Source organism: Pundamilia nyererei, unplaced genomic scaffold (assembly GCF_000239375.1).
Source record: "Pundamilia nyererei isolate P.nyererei 1_Seehausen unplaced genomic scaffold, PunNye1.0 scaffold00007, whole genome shotgun sequence".
NCBI classification, from domain to species: domain Eukaryota; kingdom Metazoa; phylum Chordata; class Actinopteri; order Cichliformes; family Cichlidae; genus Pundamilia; species Pundamilia nyererei.
In genome coordinates, this window is record NW_005187408.1 from 1,102,612 (window position 1) to 1,123,270 (window position 20,659).

Consider the following 20,659-nt stretch of genomic DNA (forward strand, 5'->3'; position numbering starts at 1 on the left):
TGAGTTTACCTGAGGTCACCCATCCAAAACAATGGACAGATTTAGAGATGAGATAGTCTGAACATGTGCAGAGGAGGGATGCTGTATCTACTGGTGAAACAATGTTGACTATAGAGGTGGCTGTAGCTCAGATGGCAGAGCAGGTCAGCCACTAATCAAAAGGTTCGTGGTTCAATCCCAGGCTACCAAATATCCTTGGGCAAGATACTAACCCCATGTTTGCCTACTGGTGGTGATCAGAGGGCCAGGGTCCGGCAGCCTCGCCTCTGTCAGTGCGCCCCAGGGCTACAATGTAGCTTGCCATCGCCAGTGTGTGAATGACTGAATGTAGTGTAAAGCGCTTTGGGGTCCTTAGGGACTGAGTAAAGCGCTATACAAATGCAGGCCATTTACCATAGAGCTGAGAGGGACAAGGAAAGAGAAAAACTTCAGAGGGGGTTTGTAGATAGAGTGAAGGGGGCATGCAGGGGAGATGATCCGCTGTGGTGATCCCTAAGCATTTAGGTAGTCAAATGGCGACCCAGTCTCTCCAGAGAAGAGCACACTTTGTAAGTATATTTGCTTTACTTTGACAAGTAATCACACCAATAATTATTATAGGTTGTAAGTTTTTTGTTATCTTTTATCTTGATTTCATTTTAACTTTGCTTTTCATTCAGTTAGTTTCAGCTAGTTCCCAACGTAGGTTTGATGGTTTCAGTTCAGTTTTTATTGTTTGGAAAATGTTTCGTTTTAATCTGTTGAAGTATTATTGTTTTTAGAAAATATACACTAATCTAAATCTATTATTGTTTTTTTAATTAACTAAAGCGTTTTTCACATATAGTTTAAGTATTTAGGTTGTTTTAATTCTGATTACAGGCAGCACGGTGGCATGGTGGTTAGCACTGTTGCCGCACAGCAAAAAGGTCCTGAGTTCAATTCCAACATCAGGCCGGGGTCTTTCTGTGTGGAGTTTGCATGTTCTCCCTGCGTGGGTTCCCTCCGGCTTCCTCCCACCGTCCAAAGACATGCAGCTTGTGGGGATAGGTTAATTGGATAATCCAAATTGTCACCAGGTATGAATGTGAGTGCGAAGTGTTGTCCTTGTGTGTTGGCCCTGCGACAGACTGGCGACCTGTACCCTGCCTCTCGCCCTATGACAGCTGGGATAGGCTCCAGTGCCCCCCGCGACCCTGAAAAGGATAAGCGAATGGATGGATGGATAATTCTGATAACTTCAAATTGCTTACAAACTCTGCCCTACAACCCCAACCAGTAAAAGAGTTAAAAGTTGAATTTGATCCCGCTTTTATTTTGAAAACCCCCACCTCAAGTGCCGACGTACTTTGCGCAAGCTTTACGCGGATGGAGTGAAAATAATTGACAATAAACACATATCGTATGCCCCCGAAAAAGTGAAGGCGTCTTGTGCAGGAGTCGAAGCTTTCACATCATCAATGATTCATTTCAATCCGGAAGGTGTCGTTTGAAGCTTTGTAGGCGCTGACAGCTGTTTCGACCCGGGGGGAAAATGGAGCATATCCGAACGCCAAAGGTAGCTAACGTTTCTTGCTAATTGCAAATGGATGGGATACAGTCGGCAGCTGGGCCTTGTCTGTTTGCGATTTTGTTGGAAGGCTCGAGTCAGGCTCCGTTTTCTGGCCATCAGTGTTCAGAGTGAATTTATGTGAATCAACGTTATAGCGTAACGGCTAGCAGGTGTCGCCAACGACTCCAAATGTCAGCAGACGTGGCGAGCATCAATGAGCCGTTTGTTTTTCCCGTTCATCAGGAAGATCGGCTTCCTCTATCTAATTTTACTACTTGCACGCTCTGCTATTTATTGCGACAGATATCCACCGTCAGTACAGTCATTGAATTCAGTATGATTGAAGAAGCAAGGAAAAGCCGGGCCATATCCAGCACAGACTCGCAGGGTTGACTTGGACTGTACGTCAAATTGGGCGATCGCAGTTTTATCATAAGCATAAAACGCCAAAACAGTGAGCTCACTGCCTGGGCTAAATCACTCCCAATAGACCAGATTTAAAGGAAAGCAACCAGCTGAAAAAGGCAAGACTCGAGGAGTGCTGCAGTACGAGTTTAGCCCTGCCAGGCCTGTACTGCTAGAAAATATACTGCTGTGTGTGTGCACAGCAGTATATGCAAGAGCTGATCCTTTTAACCCTTAAATCATTGATCCTTTCAAATCTGATCTGCAGCCACTCACAAACAACCAACAACAGCCAACAGTCCTAGTACATACTTCATAATCTTCATAATTCCTTTTAGTCTGCCATAAGGTGGCTCGGTGTGCTTAATTTTATCTAACGTCTCTGTTTTTGATCATATTAGGAAGCAGTATCACACGATTCTTGAGGTTCAATGACAATTGTGCTATTTGTCAGTGGGGAAAAAAAAAGAAATGCTGAGATCTGGCATGTAGACAGACGGGGAACACCCATGCAGAATGGGTGTTCCCCATTTTTTTCCACACCTCTCAGTGGTTTGTCTGGTTTAAAAGTCGGAGGAGATTATTATTTGCTGTTATAGTGTTTAAAACAAACAAAGAAAACAAGCTGCTTGTTGTAGCAATCAGGGTAGTTTAAGTTGCATAGGCATGTAACAGGATGAAACACAAATCCTAACATTAACTTCCCTATAAGATGGTATGAGGTCTCTGTCCTCCTTCTCTCTTCCCTTTCTCTCTAACCTGCTCTCAAGCACACGCATGTGGGCACACACACAAAAACAACTGACTTCCCGTATGTTCCAAGAAGCTGACTTATGACAGAGCCGCGACCCGCAGGTTGCTGAGCGACCGAGAGAGATTTGATCATCATATCTCAGCAAACGGAAACAAAGTGGAGGATGTCTGAGTCAACCGGAAACAGCTAATGTGATGAATCATGGATTCGGACAGCTAGTGCTAACAGCACTGCACAGTCCAAAAATCAGTGACTTTCCAAATGCACTTTGGCTATAGAGTGAAGGTGACAGGAGCTTTTATTTTGATATGTCTTGCATCTGTGATGCAGAAGGCAATAAAATAGATGCAACAGTGCAGAGCAAAGTCCAATGGTGATATTATTTGTTTGTTTTATATTGTTGTAACATCAGTCTCATAAAGATCTTTAAAAAGATTGTGCTGTATAAAACTGGTTTTATTCATTTATTTATTTTTTCTAGGATGTAAACCAGAAGCACATTAAAGGTTTTTTTTTAAAACCTGTTATAGCTATTAGACCCAAGCCTGTGTGAAAACTCGTGACTTGAGTAAATATATTACTCATTATATCTGCTATTCTGTTTGGGCGTTTGTGGTATTAGTGCAATCAGTTGCTACACTTTCACTGTTGCAGCTACTGAATATAAATTTTTGAGAAGGAAGTCAAAACAAAATGAACTATGTTTGACTTTAAGCTAGATAAGATTGTTTAATTAAGAGGCAGGTGGTTTGTTTATTAAGGCAGTGGCAGCAAATGTCACTTGTGACTGCACTTATTAAAATTAAACTGGCAGCTGATAGTGAGGACCAGGTGGCCAGGATTAATTGGTGTGCTAGCCAGAACTGGTGCCAGTAATTTTTCTGTCAGGTGTCAACCGTGCTCGCAAGATGCCATCTCTTGTAGTCTCAGTGTATCCAGCAAGAGAAGCGAAGGGTGCGCCTGATTATTTAGATATTACCATTATGTGCATCTGTTTTTGCAGGTGGAGCAGGTGCGGCTGTTGGATCGCTTCAGCAACAAATCCGTTCATGGCACTCTGTACCTCACAGCCACGCATCTCATCTTTGTGGAGAGCAACTCTAACAACTCGGCCTCTGCTGGACAGGAGGTCTGGGTGAGTAGTTTTGTGCCAACTATGCTGCCCGTTAATGCAGGTTTCAGAGTGCTTGCATATGGATGTCACCTCTGCGAATACACTGTTGTGCAGAGGCATAACTGGAGGATAGCAAGTGCTCACAGAACTTTTACCTCCTGTTGCCAGTTTTCTATAAATTGATGGTGCAGTTTCACGCAAACCAAGTGTGCTCTTTAGACAATTTGGGCCTGTTTTTAGTCTAATAATGAATATTTATTACCCTGCAAATGTTTTTAATACACTCCTGTTTTAGCTCCTAGCCTTCATGCAGGTTTGTTCTGTGTGTGTGTGGTTTAAAACCCCCTTTTTCTAGGCTTTGTGTTTAGGTGTATGATTCTTGCTGGGGTTCAAATCCTGAACGAGGCCCCAATTGTTATAACCTGTATGTGTGTGACATAATAATAAATTAGGTGAGTCGAAGTCAGTATCAGCAGTGTAAAGTGGTGCATGGATGAGCTGGCAAGTGTATGAGACCTGGTGTGCAAGGAAAAAGCAAGTTAAGATAACCCAACGAAAGAACCAAACGAGGATGCAGAGGCATGAAGACAGCACAGGCACCATCACAGGACTGGAGTAAAGCACCAACAGGAGTGGAGACCGGCAAGACCTAGAGAGGTAGGGTCTTAAATAGCATCTCCTGAATCTCCACCCAGGCAACTCATGGAACCCAAAAACCACACATATGCAGAGCAAACCCGCATGAAGGCCTGGGGCCATAACAACTCCAACACTGAAGGAACCGGTGCAGTGCAATATTGCCATTGGCTGGTGGCAAAGCGATTCCTGTAGATGCCAAGACCTGGGTGGCATATGTTTTGAGCTCTCAAATCAAAACCAGAGGAATATATGCAAATGAAGGGCAAAACATACAGAAACTGGAAGTTCTGCCACATAAAGAACCATTAATGTGACCACTACAGGGAAGCCTGCAACCAGACAGTTTGTTTGCATGCGATTTGGGAAGGAGAGAAAGATTATGAAAGTTAAAGTGTGGTAAGAGGAAGAGATAGAGTTTCAAAATGTGCACACGTAGTATTTGTCTGTGTGTGTTTTTCTTCCTGCCCCTGAAAGAGGATCGCTGTCAGTGCACTGTAAGAACTAGGTTAGTAACATCTAGCAGCAGCATTCTGGTTTGCTGATGGACTTATTTGTGCTGCAGTAGCGGCAAAGTGGTGGTGTTGGGTTATGCGAGAATTATGGGCGCGTGTTGCAATGAGCCTAGAGCAGGCACTGAAGACAAGAGGCTATTTAATGTTGAGAAATTAGCTGCAACCGTTTAGAGCTCAGGATTTCAACACATGACTTGCAAGATTTTATTTCCCATATTGAGTTGTGATTTGTCAGAATGACTTCATAGCATCAACTAGCCCTGTTTAGTTGGTTTTACATTGTACAATTGGCATATACATACTTGCTGGAATGGTATTACTTCTGAGTGTGCACAATAGTGTTGTGCTGTATGAATCCTGTTTTGTTTTGTTTTTTTAAGCACTAAGTATTTAGTGACTGGCCTACATGCCTTGTGCAGCAGAACCTGGGCCGTGACCTCTTTCCTACCATCCTTCCTGTTTTATGTGCATTACTTCCCTATGTGTGTCTGGCTCAGCGCTGTGTGTGCTGTAGAGTAATTTCAAAGTAACCGTTTGTGGTGTTTGTATGTATTATAAAATATTAAACAGCATGTGAGTTACTGCCTTTTTCAACAGCTGGTGAGATCAGCAATTAGCCTGTGTGTGTATGTGCACATGCGTGTGTGTCCCACTAGCCATTATCAATGCTGATCCATGTGCATCTTTATGATTTCTCTTGGTTGTGATACTCAAAATGCACTCATGAATATGATGATGTGTGGCATCTGACTCTCTTGCCCTCTATACTTCTGGGTGATATTAAAATAATTCATGACTGAGCTGAGCTTTTTATAGCACTCTTCTGTTTAAATGCATGCTCTTGAACCCGATCTCCCCCCAGATCCCTTTAATATTCCAAATCTTATCTGTTCTTCATTGTTTTCATATTGCAGATAACACTCTCACTGTCCACTCGTGTTCATTAATGCAAATGTCTAGCCAGCTAATCACAAGGCAGCAGCTCAGTGCATTTTGGCATGTAGGATTGTCAAGGTGGGCTGCTGAAGTTCAGAATGAGGAAGAAAAGTGATTTAACTGACAATGAATGTGGTTGATGTTGCCAGATGGACCGGTCTGAGTATTTCAGAAACTGCTGATCTACTGGGATTTCTCCTCAAAGCCATCTCTAGGGTTTACAGAAAATGGTCAGAAAAAGAGAAAATATCCAGTGAGTAGCAGTTTTCTGGGAGAAAATGCTTTGTTGATGCCAGAGATCCCAGAGGAATGGCCAGGCTGCTTTGAGCTGATAGGAAGGCAACAGTAGCTCAAATAACCGCTTGTTACAACCAAGCCGTGCATCTCTGAATGCACAACATGCGACTTTAAAGCCACAGCAGCAGAAGACCACACTGGGTACTACTCTTGTCATCTAAGAACAAATAACTGAAGCTACAATTCACACAAGGCCACCAAAATTGTACAACAGAAGACTGAAAAATGTTGGCAGATCTGATGAGTCTGCAGCATTCAGAGGGTAGAGTCAGAATTTGATGGAAATGACATGAAAGCATGAATCCATCCTGCCTTTTATCAGTACTTAGGCTGGTGGTGTAATATTGTAAGGGATATTTCTTGGCACTTTGGTCCCTTTAATACCAACTGATCTTCATTTACACTTTGCAAGTCTTTAGTAGTTCATTGAGCCTCTTTAAATATGAAACTATTCTCTAAACTGAGGTTCCTAAAGAGTAAGGCTTTAATTTTGACATACGTGTTTTTTAAAGTGTGTCCTAGAGTTGAAGAAAAACATTTGTATAACACACACAAAATATATTAATATGTGTGTATGTTTTGTAAAATATAAAAACAGCACCAGGCTTTATTAACAAGTAGGGCTGCCACAAACGATTATTTTGATAGTTGACTAGTCACCGATTATTTATGCGATTAGTCGACTAATCAGATCATCATCCACTGGACATAAAACTACAGCTTATTGCACCAGCAGCATCTGCTCTTATATAACTATCATTAGCTTACAGCTTTAAGCTTTTAAGGTGCTAACTAAAAATAAAGACAAGATGATAGTTTATTCAATTTTAATGAAATTTGCAGATTGTTTCGGTAAAGTTTAATAAACTCCTTGCTATCTAAAATATAACAGGAAACCGGAGTATTTTCTCGATCATCTCACACTTCTGATAATCAGCTGTCTGCTTTACGTTTATTCAGCTGTGTAAAAACTATAACTTTAATCTCAGCCAAACCGATTTACTCAGGAACAAATAAAATACTAAAAAAAAAAAGCCAAACAACAACATTTTTAATTTATCTAAGTGACTCATATATATTTAGAGTCGCGAAAGACGGCGGTGGGTTTGAAAACAATTTGCCGGGAGTCCGGTGTTCTCACGGCGCTAGTGACCTAGCCCCCGGCTAGCTATCGAGCTAGTGGGTAACAGACGTCTCCGAAAATGTCGGAGCGCTTTTGAAAATATGTGGTGTCCTGATAAACTGAGCCGATATTTGAGGTTTACACAGCTACATTCTCGCCTGAAAATATGTTAAACGTTTATTTTGTGACCCAGAAAGAATAATAAGAGTAATATTAAAACTAACTAGCTACCGCCATTGTTGGAAACTAAGCTGGGCCGCGCTATGAATTCTGGGACACAGCTGCTTCTTCTTCTTCGGGGTTTAACGGCAGCTGGCATCCTTGTACATGCAGTGCTGCCATCTTCTGTTTCAGTCCGTTATTACACTCTTAAATCCTGCTACTTCTGCGTCTTTTGCGATCTTACAAAGCTTCAAACGACACGTCGACTATTAAATTAGTCGTCGACGATTTTGATAGTTGACGTAATCGTGACTAGTCGACAAATCGTGGCAGCCCTATTAACAATACGCTAATGTCATTGTTGGATAGTGTACTTTGTTTAAATTAGTGTATATCGACCCAGCCACTGTAAATCACCAGCCTCTCTTTTCACGTCTTCTTTTTGCCTCCTCTTTCCTTGTCTGCAGATTTTGCACCATCATATAGCCTCTGTGGAGAAGCTGTCCCTGACCACCTCCGGCTGTCCACTGGTAATTCAGTGTCGCAACTTCAGGGTGGTTCATTTTGTTATACAGAGAGAAAGAGACTGCCACGACGTCTACAGCTCACTGCTTCGTCTTCTACGGCCAGGTCAGCTTCGCGTTCTATTCGCTTTGGGCATTTCTCCTATCCACTTAATGCCTAAACAGAGATACATTGACATATTAAATAGTGCTTTCTCATCTGTCTGTGTTTAATGGGTTTCTCTCTGTTTTTCTTCTCTGCGCAGTATGCTATGAAGAGCTTTATGCTTTCTCCTACAACCCCAAACAAAATGACCAGCAGCGAGAGGAAGGATGGCAGCTCATCGACTTGGGGGCGGAGTTTGAGAGGATGGGCGTCCCCTGTGACCAATGGCAGCTCACTGATGTGAACAGGGACTACAAGGTAGGTAGTAAAACTCAACAAAGTCCTCTGCCCACTATAAACTGTATTTATTTACAGATTCTAAACATTGGTACCATCACTGTGATAGTAGTAGTATTTGTGATAGTATTGATATATTATTTACTATAAGTTGACTTAAAGTATTTCTGTGTATTGGTCATTGCATGTCTGCATTATGGCTTTAAAAGTGCCAGAAGAGAATACTCAGAAAGGGATGTAACTCCAAACGACCTCTGTAGCGACTGAGTAAACACAAAAGAGGAAACCACTGGGACAATAACTGGATTTATTTAAATGGATAAAAAACATTCCTGCCATGTGGTCACAGCAGATGGCAAAGTCCATTAGGCTGGCCTCTGCACTTAAACCAGCTCCACCTTCAGCTTCCTCTGTTGCTTAAACAGGGATAGGCTGGAGCAGCAGATGAAAACAGAAAAAAAGAATTACTGCAGCTTGTACAAGTCACTGACAAAATCATGTAAACCTAAAATGTGCAACATTGTTTAGTCTTTAGCTTAGTGTCATAATGTATTAAAACAAATTATGTTTTAATACGAATAATTAAACTAATTGATTGTCAAATAACTTAATTGCAAACGAAGTTAATGTGAAAATGAGGTGGGCGTATGAAAGCTTACTCTGTATCTGATTTAAACAGATGAATATTACCAGAGTATTTCAGTTGTGTGGTTGTGGACAGCACCGCCACAGTGGTACAGTCTGGATTCAGCTGGCATTCAAGTGATATCACACAGGCTGTCATTATTTGGGTTTAATGACAGCCTGTTAACATTATATCCAGGGGTGCACATAAGGGGTCCGCAGGTGCGCATTAGCTGTCACAATAAAAGACGCGCACCAGATAAGAAGTTGCAACGCGCGTTTGCGTACATAAGATTTTCTGGAGGAGGACAGACATAGGTTTAGAACTCTAAAAGCTGTCGAAGAAGCAAGCTCCTTTAAGCAATTACTTTGGTGTTCCTCCACCTCCAAAGAAATGTCAGAAGGAGTCCGAACCGCAAAAGAAGCGCGTGTTCTCGGAAAAGTGGTTGCAGGAGGTGAGCTGGATTCAAACAAATGATGAACGCACAGAGATGTGGTGCAGAGTATGCCGTGAAAATCCCACTCTAGCGGACTCTCGTTGCAACTTCTTATCTGGTGCTCGTCTTTTATTTTGACAGCGAATGCACACCTGCGGACCACTTATGTGCACCCCTGATTATATCACAGAAACCAGTTCGACGTTACCACATCTTAAACACTGTGCGCTGTGGTCCAGAAGAGGGTGCTGGAGCTTCACTGTTAGTTAGCTCCAGCCTTAGTGTGATGGACTACAGAGTCTTTGAGTCAAAAGTAAGAATTTGTCTGTAAAGAAGAAGAGCAGATCCCTGCTCACAGGCAGACTGTATATCATGTGCCTTTATAGATTGTAGCATAGTAGCACGAGGCATTCACAAGGTACTGCTGTCTGAACATGGGCATTAGTACATTTTTAATTCTTATTTTAGTTAATGGATTTTGTTTGTGACTTTTTTCAGGTGTGTGAGACATATCCACGGGACCTCTATGTTCCTGTCACCGCCAGTAAGCCTATCATTGTGGGGAGCTCCAAGTTCAGAAGCAAAGGACGCTTTCCTGTCCTCACTTATTTCTACCAAGAGAAGAAGGTACATTAAAACTGTGATCATTTACATACGCCAATATTTGTCTTTGGTCCAGTTTCTTTATTTAGCTCTCCTTGGTTAGCAAGTTGTTGAGTAGTTATTGAGCAAGATCAAAGTCCAAATCTTAATATTTAAAGGCAGTACAAGCAAAATGGAAATGGGATTGCTTAAATTGAAAATAGGGTCAACTCTCTCGGTTATATCGAAGTGCAAATATCATGGGAATGAATCAGTGGGATTATATATTAACACGTGCAAAGTTGAGTTGCTTGGCCAAAGGTGGATTTACAGCAAAGCTTATAAAATGTCTAACACGGAAAGGATTTGTACTCCGCTTAACAAATTTGCATGACATCTGCTCATTAGATTTTTTTTATTTTTTTTTTTTGGTGTGTTTGTGTATGGATGGAAATTTTGACCTTTCGCTGGCATTAGAAGAAACGTCACCACATTACAGAAACGATTAGTAACCAAGGGTCTGTGAAATTTGATGGAATAGCTGAGCTTTTTTTTCTTTCTTTAATTTTCTCAAACAAAACGTCAGCATCGCTGATGAACAAACCTTGCTTCCAAAGCAAGTGAGGGAAAGAACTTCCACACCCGAAATGTGCAGCATATTTTGAATTGTGATTTTCAGGTTAAACAACATTTAGGTGGGATGAGAAGTTAATGACCTAACATTCTGGGGAATCTTATTGTGTCAACTAGAAACACCTGACTTTTAGGGAAACAATGCAACTACTCAATGGCATTAACATCTAAGTAGTTACATTTATGGTGTTAGGTTAACCAAAAAAGTTTATGAGACTCATGTAGTTGTTCCATTATAGGAAGTAACACAGGCTCAGGTGTCCTGGTTTTAAGGTTATATTTAGATTTTTTTTTAATAACTTCTCGTTTTTACCAATGTACTCTCTTTACCCTGACAGGCAGCAGTGTGTCGTTGTAGTCAGCCTCTCTCTGGGTTCAGTGCACGATGCCTCGAGGATGAGAGCATGCTGCAGGCCATCAGCAAAGCCAATCACAACAGCCGATTTCTTTATGTCATGGATACCAGGCCGAAGGTAAGGTGGTGACGGCCAGGCAGTTTCTCAGAATAGCAAGCGTTGTTCATTAACTTTTAAAAATTTCTTGTATGTGTAAATGGGTTCAGCACTAAATGAATGTACTTTTGAAAACAGAGTTCAGAGCTCAAATGTGTTGTTGTTGTTTTTTTCCTGTCCTGCAGCTGAACGCGCTCGCTAACAGAGCAGCAGGTAAAGGCTACGAGAATGAGGACAACTACTCCAACATCCGCTTCCAGTTTGTTGGCATTGAAAACATCCACGTGATGCGGAGCAGCCTGCAGAAGTTGCTAGAAGGTTAAACATCTGCCACAGACAGAGGATTTTAAAAAAAGAAAGAAAAGATGTTTACAAAAAGGCTTTTTTTTTTTTTTAAATGAATGTCAGTCAGTGCACAGTTAATCTTAAATTCCTTTGATCTCTTAGTGACTGGGACTCGGTCACTTTCCATGAGTGACTACCTGGTGGGACTGGAGAGTAGTGGCTGGCTTCGGCATATCAAGGCGATAGTAGATGCTGCTGTCTTTCTCACCAGGGTAAATGTTTTCTGGTTATACTTCTTTAACTATATTCTGGTGGGAGCTGATAAAAAGTCATTGTTGTTTATAAAAGCCATATTTCTGTGCCATCTGTCTGTTCTCTTAATCCCAGGCGGTGACAGTTGAAGGAGCCAGTGTTTTGGTTCACTGCTCAGATGGATGGGACAGAACCGCCCAGGTCTGCGCCCTAGGGGCGCTGCTCATGGACCCTTACTATCGTACAATTAAAGGCTTTATGGTACCAGCCACAGACGCGTGATGTTGAACATGCAGATACTCAGATGCTCCATGTTCTCTACTCTTCACTCTTTGTTTTTCTTCTAGGTACTGATAGAGAAAGACTGGATCTCTTTCGGTCACAAGTTTGCAGACAGGTGAGGTTTCAACTGGAAAATGTGAAGCACTGCATTTGCTCCAGTTCACAGTCGCAAGTTCATATTATTCTATACGTGGATTGTATGCTCTCAGGTGTGACCAACTGGACGGGGATCCAAAAGAAGTGTCTCCTATTTTCACTCAATTCCTCGAGTGCGTCTGGCAGCTGACTGAGCAGTTCCCACAGGTGAGTGGGAGAGTGCGAGCTACGTGAGATTTATATTTCCTATGAGTTTTTTGCTTTTATTTATCCACAACTCTCCGTTTAGGCGTTTGAGTTCAGCGAGTGGTTCCTGCTGCAGATCCACGAACATGTTCACTCCTGTCAATATGGAAACTTCCTTGGTAACAATCAGAGGCAGAGAGAAGAGTTGCAGTAAGTCAAAAACACAGATTTATGTAACTGTTGACGGTTGAAATACTTTCTAATGTCAACTGTGAAATCTATCAGTCTGTCAAGACAATCTCTTTAAAAGATCTGTGCGTCAAGAAAGCCACACCTGGATTTGTTGTCACTGAGTTTGCAGATAACCAGAAGTGATAAAAGACATATAATGTGTAATCCTTCTTTTTAGTAGAAGACAAATAGATTAATTACTATATTGTGAGCTTCTGTATGCGTGTGTGTGAACCAACCATTGGACTATGTCGATATGCTCCCATGTGTCTAACTGCTGTTCTGGGTTGCAGACTAAGAGAGCGGACTCACTCCCTGTGGGCATTTCTAATGAGCGAAAAACGAAACCACCTGAATCCGTTCTACAGCCCTGCGTACTCCGAAGCACATCCTGTGCTCGAGCCCTCCACCCTGCCTTATCATTTCAAGTCAGTACAGCTTGCTCCCCTTTTGGTTGCTGCTTATATCTAGAAGTAAACCCTAAAGGATCTTATCTACATGTGTAACATTGTGATCACCAGGTTCTGGAGGAGTATGTACCATCAGTTTGACCGATCCATGCACCCTCGTCAGTCTATCCTGAAAACCATTTTGACTCTGAAGGAGAACAGTCGTAAGGCAGAGAGCACGCTGCAAGCACTGGAATCTGTGAGCACATTATTGCATATTGTCATATTCCTAAGTTTTAAGCTTGATCTTAATGTTGAGTATTTAAATGACTGCATGAGTATTTTTAATATATAGTATTTACAGTATAGTATTTGTATTTGAGTATTTAGATGCACTTTATATTTGGAATATGTTGTTTTATCTACTTAACTGACGTATCATTCAGAGGCTGCAGCAGCTTGGTGTAGTCCCGGTTGCAACATCCGACCCCCCCGCACCTCCTCCCACAAGAGATCAGCTCTCCAACTCCCACAGCCTCCCGCCACGTCCCGACTCCCTCATTCTGGGAGCGCCCATCAACCACAAAGAAGTGCAGCGTCACGAGGAAGAGGATGAGCAGGAGGAGGTGGGTGAGGAGGCCACTGAGAGCACAGATACAGAGCGGACAGTAGAGGGCAGCAGTGGCACCGAGAGCAGGAAGCAGAGTTATGGAGAACTGGAAGGGACGTATAACAGTGATCTGGTCAAAGAAGAGCCAGCTGTTGTCAGCCTGGAGTTTGGTGTAGCACGTATGACCTGCTAAAACCAAAAAAACAGGGATTGTGAGAGACTGAGGGACATGAGCAACTAAGTAAGAGAGCATACTGAAACTGTGTGTATGTGTGTGTGTCTGTGTGGGTGTGTGAGAGAGAGTGGGAAGCTGTTGCTCTGTGTGGATTATGTGCCGATTTACGCATTGGTCCTGAATGGGCTGAATGGATGAAGTTGTGTGTCTGTATAGTCTAAAATCTCTATGGAAAGCCTCATTATTATTATGTCATATACTGCACTTACAGTGGGAAAAAAAAAAGCTTGTTTTCTTTTTTTTTTATTAATGAATGTTGAAAAAGCACTATAAAAAATAAATGAATCGGGTAAGAAAAATAAATGAATCAAAAAACAAAGAAAAAAATGTCGTGTCTTGTAATTTGTACAGTCACGTTGTGCATTTTTGAAATACATGGCCTTGATATTCTTCACACGAAAATGCAGAAAATCCCAGTTTTGGCTCATGAAATGTTTCATTTCATCCAAAGGCTGAAATCCAGCCTAATCTGATCATGTTGGTGAGCTGACATTCCTCTGGTCTGAGTGATTTAAAAAATAAATAAAATCAGTGTAGAATAAAAAAACTTTTGTTTGAAACTGTTTGCTGACAGAATAGACAGTTTGTTGACGTCATTTCCAAGGAAATGCACATCAGGTTATGTCGTTGGCAACACCAGAAGGTTTCAGAGGGATTTTTCATTATGTCCTACCTACACAGTAAATTTAACACAGACGTATATGTCACCTGTGCATTTCCGCCTTAATAACTAGACTGCTATAATTTGTTGCTCTTCTTGGTGCTTCTGCACTTTGGTTGGGAAACAGATGATGAATCATGTGTGGGGCAAATACCAAACTTGAATTTGAGTATGTTTACATAAATACAGGAAGAACTCTAGGACAATGAAGCCTCTTTAATCCTATTTCTCTTCGATCAGGTGATCTTTCTTACTAATGCTTACTGATGCTGATTCCCAAATCCTACTGGTTGTATCTGCCATGTCAGTGACTTATTATTTATGACAGCTGACCTCGATTAAAGGTCACCGGCACATAAAAAACACCGCGTGCATGCAAGATTAAGTTCTGTGGGTTTGGATAGCTAAATACTGTTAAATTCAACAATAACCATAAAACTGATTCCCCTAACTGTGATCTTTCTGCTTGAGAGGTTTTAAAGCTCAACAAAAACCATGACATAGCAGTTCTCATAAGTAAAAAAGAACTTCCTGCATCTGGCAAGTTTAGTTTCTGTGATGAATCTAAATAAAATGATGTGGAATTATTTATTTATTCATCAGAAAAAATGTCCTTGGGGCTGGATGTTGTTCGACTTTGATTTGTTTTGGGTTAGATTCACTGGAGTTGTGGCAATTCAGCACAATTTTTTTAGGCTCAGCTTGTTTTGCCATGAGTCATTACAATTTTTTTTTCAAGAACATATTCTATATTAGTTCCTGAATAATCATTATTGGAGCTCAGAAAGGATTTGAGCTTGGATTAGATTTAGCATACAAGCAAATGCCCAACCCAATCAGTTTGCTGCACAAGAGCAAGATGTAAAACTTGGTTTAAATGAAGTTACACAGAGTTCATGTGTGTATTTGTCTGCCCTGCAAGCTCTTTTCATCCTGCTGTGTTACATCCAGCAAAAGCTACTAGTCTAAATTCTTTATGGAATTCAGACTAGTAGCTTTTGCAGTGAACTTGTTCCTTCTTAAACGCCACTCAGTCCACAGCCCTCCGATGCCGTGGGACTAAATGTAGCAATAAATTGAGCTCTGTGTTTACTTTCAGAAGCCAATTAGACAAAGTGAGCACTGGCCCTTAGACAAATCAGTGTCTATGAGCAAATAAAGTCATTATTCAGCTGTAACAACTTGGAATAGAGAGAGGCTGGCAGTGCAACGTGATGTGATGTGTAAACCCACTGTGCCACTTTACTCTAAAGCTCCATAATATATGAACTGAAAGAAGAAAGGGCACAATAACTGATGTGTAAAGTGCCTCTATATGAAGATAGCTAAAAACAAAGGGGACTTAATCTTCTACTTTAATTCTCTCTTTTCTTGTGTTCATAATTTTTGCTCACATTTTCTAACTGATTATTCAAAAAGACCTTAAAGGTGTTTTCCATGAATCGCCACTGATGACTTGAATGTGTAAAAGAAGGACCTTGTTTATGGTTTAAACAAGTAAAAAGTGCAACAACAACAAAAAACCCCCCACTGCATTAGAGCGTCAGAGCTTTTATATGACTCAGTCCCTTTTTTGAATGTGGATAAACAGTAAATCATGTTAATCCACAATCAGCTCTAAGTTTTCTCTCTCTCGTGTTAGAATGGTCTTCCTGTAGCCTACTTGTGCATATTACCTTAAATTAAACATTGAGAAGTCTCTTCCAGAGACAAGCTGCCGAGGGCTCTCCCAGGGCTCTGAATCATTCAGATGAGTAGCTTAATGCACGCCATTCTGGTAGAACACTTTACTGGACAAGGAGGAAATGCTGTACTTACAATCAGGGCCAAATAGTCTACATATCGGCAGTGCATATGCTATACACATGAGCGCACGTGTATGCATGTTGTATGTGCATTTTTTGTTTTTTGGTCTGTGTGGAAAATTGGTTTGCGCCATTGCCCTGTATATAACATGTGACTAAAATCTCTGATGATTGTATTACTGTTAGGACATGAATCTATTTTTATGTATCAGGCTGACACACAAGTGCAGTGTTTCGAACAAGGCAGTGGCAGCCCAGAATATATCAACGGCATTTGTAAATCGACTACAGCACTTGGCTATTTATGCCCTTGTGTAATTTGTTACAGCCATTCTCTGTCATATGACACAGCTTCTATGGCCTTTTTCAGTTTTCCAATATAGCCACTGTACATTTCTGTATAATTATTTTTGATGAATGCATTTGAAATAGGCATGTTTTACAGTGGGCTGTGGTGGTGCCACACAGCTCTTAGCCGGACAGTGTTATTTACATGGGGGTTGGACAGATACTGATGTCTCCCAGAAAGTTTTTACATTTCATTTTTAATCATTTTTATCATGTTTATCATGTTTTTGTCATAATTTGTAGAGTGTAGAAGTACACTCCAGACCAGGGGTGTCAAACATAAGGCCCCGGGGGACAGAATCGGCCCAGCAAAGACTTCAATCTGGCCTAGATGACTTTGGAAAATGTGAAAGGGAACAGAAATTTTGGACTTTTAATTGTATTTTCACAATTTTTAAAGCTTTTCTGATTGATAAAGATTTCCCACATGGCTACACTGAAGTAATTAAGTTATAGATTTCTGTAGTTTTCTTTTGCACTGATAGATTGCTTTCTGGTGAAATAGAGGTTATTTTTTTATACGTAAGATATCTCTGGGATTACATTTGCACACTGGCAGGAAGGGCAGTTTCACTGGTGCAGCCAACAAAAGATCAAAATAAGCTGTATGTAGCCTGCGATGTAAAAAGAGTTTGACATCCCTGCTCTAGACAGTCGTTTCTGGTAAGTTTTATTTCGGGTCAAACTCAATGAAATAAGGGAATGTGGTATTTGAGTGTTAAGATAAAGTTGGATAGTGGTATGTAGTATTTAACCTCCTAAGACCCAAACTCCTTCATGGCATGCATTTTTAATTTCTCTTTGCTAATTGGGCTGATTGGGACCTGATGAATGTAAAAACAAAGAATTAACAGATTTTTTTCTTTTATCTGATTTTTGTTTATGAGAAAAATGAGGTCCTCATAAGAGGGCATTCATTTTAAATTTCGATAGAACAGGCAGTATAATGTCCTCATAAGTGGTAATCAGGCCCTTGTAGAGCAAAAATTAGTATTTTGGTCCAGACAACCCAAAATGTGATGTGGACACCAGGTCCTAGGAGCATAAGAATCAATTCATTTAGAATTTATATGATGCAACTCCATTTCTATGAGTTTGTGCAAAGTTGCTACTGGTTGTGGCCAGAGGTATAACCAGGCTTTAGCCTCAGCCTCTGAAAGTAGGAGCATAAATTATAACGGTAATGAAAATCCCCTCCAGATCTGTCATCTCAGCAAGCCACGGCAACTAGAAGTCCAGAATAAATGAGTCTAAATGAAAAAAGGAACATTTTTACTCCAAACAGTCGAATAACCTGCCTCAAAAAAGTAATTCATGTACAAACATTTTGACCCTGACATATTCAGAAAAATTGATAATTACTGCATTGCAGGGAACATGTATAACTTTTATATACTTTGGGTTGCTTTTTCTGTGGGATAAAGACAAGTTTTCAGAAACACTTTGGTTTTGCAGTGTTTTGAGTGTAAAAGTGTCTGAGCACTCTGGGTTTAGGCAGCTTAATAACATTTAGTACTGCTCCCTGTTGATTACCAAAGTAACAAAAGAGCACAAGCAGTAATCCTTGGGGGTTTAATTTTCATTAACACATAAACAGGAACATGTGTGTATGCACACACACAGACACACAGCTTAGTTTAATCCAGAGCTGGAAGACCCCCTGTGCTGACACAATCTAACCGATAGAACCCCTAATAATGATGATAAAGACTATGTGGTGTGTATGTGTGCCTGTGCCAGGCAGCTAACCACTGATGTATGATCAGCCACACCTGTGTCTTGTGTGTGTTACTAGTCTTTGTTAAACCTCTTGCTTGGATCCTGTTGTGCTGTTTTCACAGATGTGGTACTTGAAAGGAAAATGGGTAGATTGCTGATTGTATTGTTCTCACATTTGAAAAGATTCCCGTAGTTCCTGATATGTACTACGTCTGACTGACAGCTAAAACTATTGTGGTTTGTTATGTGAACCTACAGTCATGACCACATCAGAGCTACTTCTTTGTTGGTGTCCTCTATGATCCGCAGATAATAAAACTCTTGTGAGATTACTGATAAGATACGTGACTTATTATTATTCAAGTGAGGCAAAGTTCAGACACTCTGTGGGGATATTCTGGTCTCTTTTTCTCCTATATGTGAAACTGAAGCAGGAATCCCATAGATGACTTTCTAAAATAATAAAGGTGTTAAAGCAGGAGCCTAAAATAGCATAATGTGTTTTAATGTAATGACCTTTTGCATTCTTTTTATATTGGTCACATACCAAGATTAAAAGTCTTAATATGTGACCGATTTAAAAAGATTGACGTGGACTGAACGAAGATGATGTCATGACTGTGACACTATCAGACAGTTCAAGATGGATAATAAGGATACACGCTCTAATTAATTAGGTTATTTACACCCTGATGTGAAGACACTGAAACTCTTTACAAAATTTAAAGCACCCTTTAGCTTTGTTGACAGATATGCATTTCCTTGAAATGATTTACATCTTTTTCACAACTTCTGCCTGGTAAAGGGTGTACACACAATGCAAGTTTCACATAACAACACACAGTCTGTTTTTCTTTTCTTAGCAAGACAAATTAGGCCTTTTTAAAAAAAAAGTATTTGAGTCCTGAGGCTCTTTCCTCACAGAGGAATGAAAAAAAAGACATTCAGCTGCTACTTGTGGGCACTGTGCAGTGGAAGCACACTGACGTAAAAGAGGAACCATATTAACAGACAAAACAGTGAGAGACATGAGAGAGAGAAAATGTCCTCCAACTGTCCCACTTAATGCTGAGCTTCGCTCAGGGGGCTGAAATGGGAACCCTTTTTAGAGAGGGTGGGGGCACGGAGTAGGAGGGATAATAGGGTGTGGGCTTCTTGTATTGCATGTGTGAATCTGCCTTAGCCAGTACAAGTAGACTGAAAAGAATAATTAGGTTGCAAGGAGAGCACATGTTGCATTATCCAAGCACCAAACTAACCAAACCAGTTCAATATCCACAAAAGCCTCTGGACAAAAGTTCTTTTACACTTACATACAAGCCCCATGCTTTTACAAATGGCCTCATATCTATATATATATATATATATGTGAGTGTGAGGGTGTGTATTGCTTTCCTATGTCCTCCATTTAAATGCAGTTATACAAACTGCTCGATAAGCCCGATATGGTCTAATGGTCTCCATTGTGGAATATAGTAGCATTGTCGTAATGTGTGCATTTGCTTCAATAATTTACTGATGTTTAAAGCACTGTAATAATGTACACTGCCACTCTAAGAGCTAAGCAAAATCCTTTGTCTCATCATGCGATAACTGAGCTCCCTCATCAGTCTCCACTCATCAATCCACCTGCCATCTGCTGCTTAGACTCAGCTTCAAGTCCACGCAGCAGCCAGCTGACCTGCTAGCACTGCTGTAGGGCATTCTGCTTGAACATCTGATGTACCTGAAAGCAGACAGGCTGGCTGACTGACTCTTGGGGACATATTATCTTTCTTATTGGTGGGGGGGGGGGAGCATAGGGATGATATGCTTCGACGCTTCACTCTGGGGAAGCCCTCAAAAAGTGTTTGTGTGGGTGGGAGCATGTCTCTAGATTTGTGGTTGTGTGTATTGGGCTCATGAATGCAGACATTGTTTGATAGCAGTGGGATGGAAGAGGAGAGCCTGTGCTCACAGTCACTGTGGAGGAGGAGGAGAGAAAAGGAGAAGGGGAGGGAAGGGAAGGAAGGTTTGTAAGTGGGTCGGGATAACAGGGAGATTCATGGGGGGTTGGGAGCACCCCCAGTGGATTGCACTCAGAAAAAAGGAGAACTGGGTGGATCTACGGTAAATGGTGATTATGTAATTTGTTCAGATATACAAACTGGTTGCCATTCTCCAAAATCAAACAAACAAACTGAGATGTGGAATAAAAATGATTTCACTCTTTATTATTATATTTTTTATTTTATTTTAATGTATAATACCCTAATTCATTCACAATTTTACTTATTAGCACAAATGCAATTTGATAATAAAACTGGAACACTTGTGCACTTTGTAAAGACACGACAACAATGAACAAAAGTCAGCAAGTTGATCCGCTGCCACAAGGTTTCCTTCTAGTTGGTGAACAGTTAATTGTTCTACATGCCTGCAGAAACTCTGCTGGTTGCCAAGGTATGCTCTAA

The 20,659-nt window shown here is 40.9% G+C and overlaps 1 protein-coding gene across 1 annotated transcript; it reads left to right on the forward strand.

Moving 5' to 3' along the window:
• The first annotated feature begins 1,311 nt into the window (after nt 1–1,311).
• mtmr6 (myotubularin related protein 6) lies at nt 1,312–13,894 on the forward strand. Its single transcript, XM_005722468.1, has 15 exons — nt 1,312–1,537; nt 3,694–3,825; nt 7,941–8,103; nt 8,243–8,400; nt 9,939–10,067; nt 10,994–11,128; nt 11,293–11,425; nt 11,555–11,664; nt 11,780–11,905; nt 11,992–12,041; nt 12,136–12,229; nt 12,312–12,418; nt 12,733–12,867; nt 12,961–13,087; nt 13,275–13,894. Exons 1-15 carry the CDS (start codon nt 1,514–1,516, stop codon nt 13,629–13,631), a joined length of 1,980 nt encoding a protein of 659 aa, XP_005722525.1. The 5' UTR covers nt 1,312–1,513; the 3' UTR covers nt 13,632–13,894.
• Nucleotides 13,895–20,659: the final 6,765 nt, after the last annotated feature.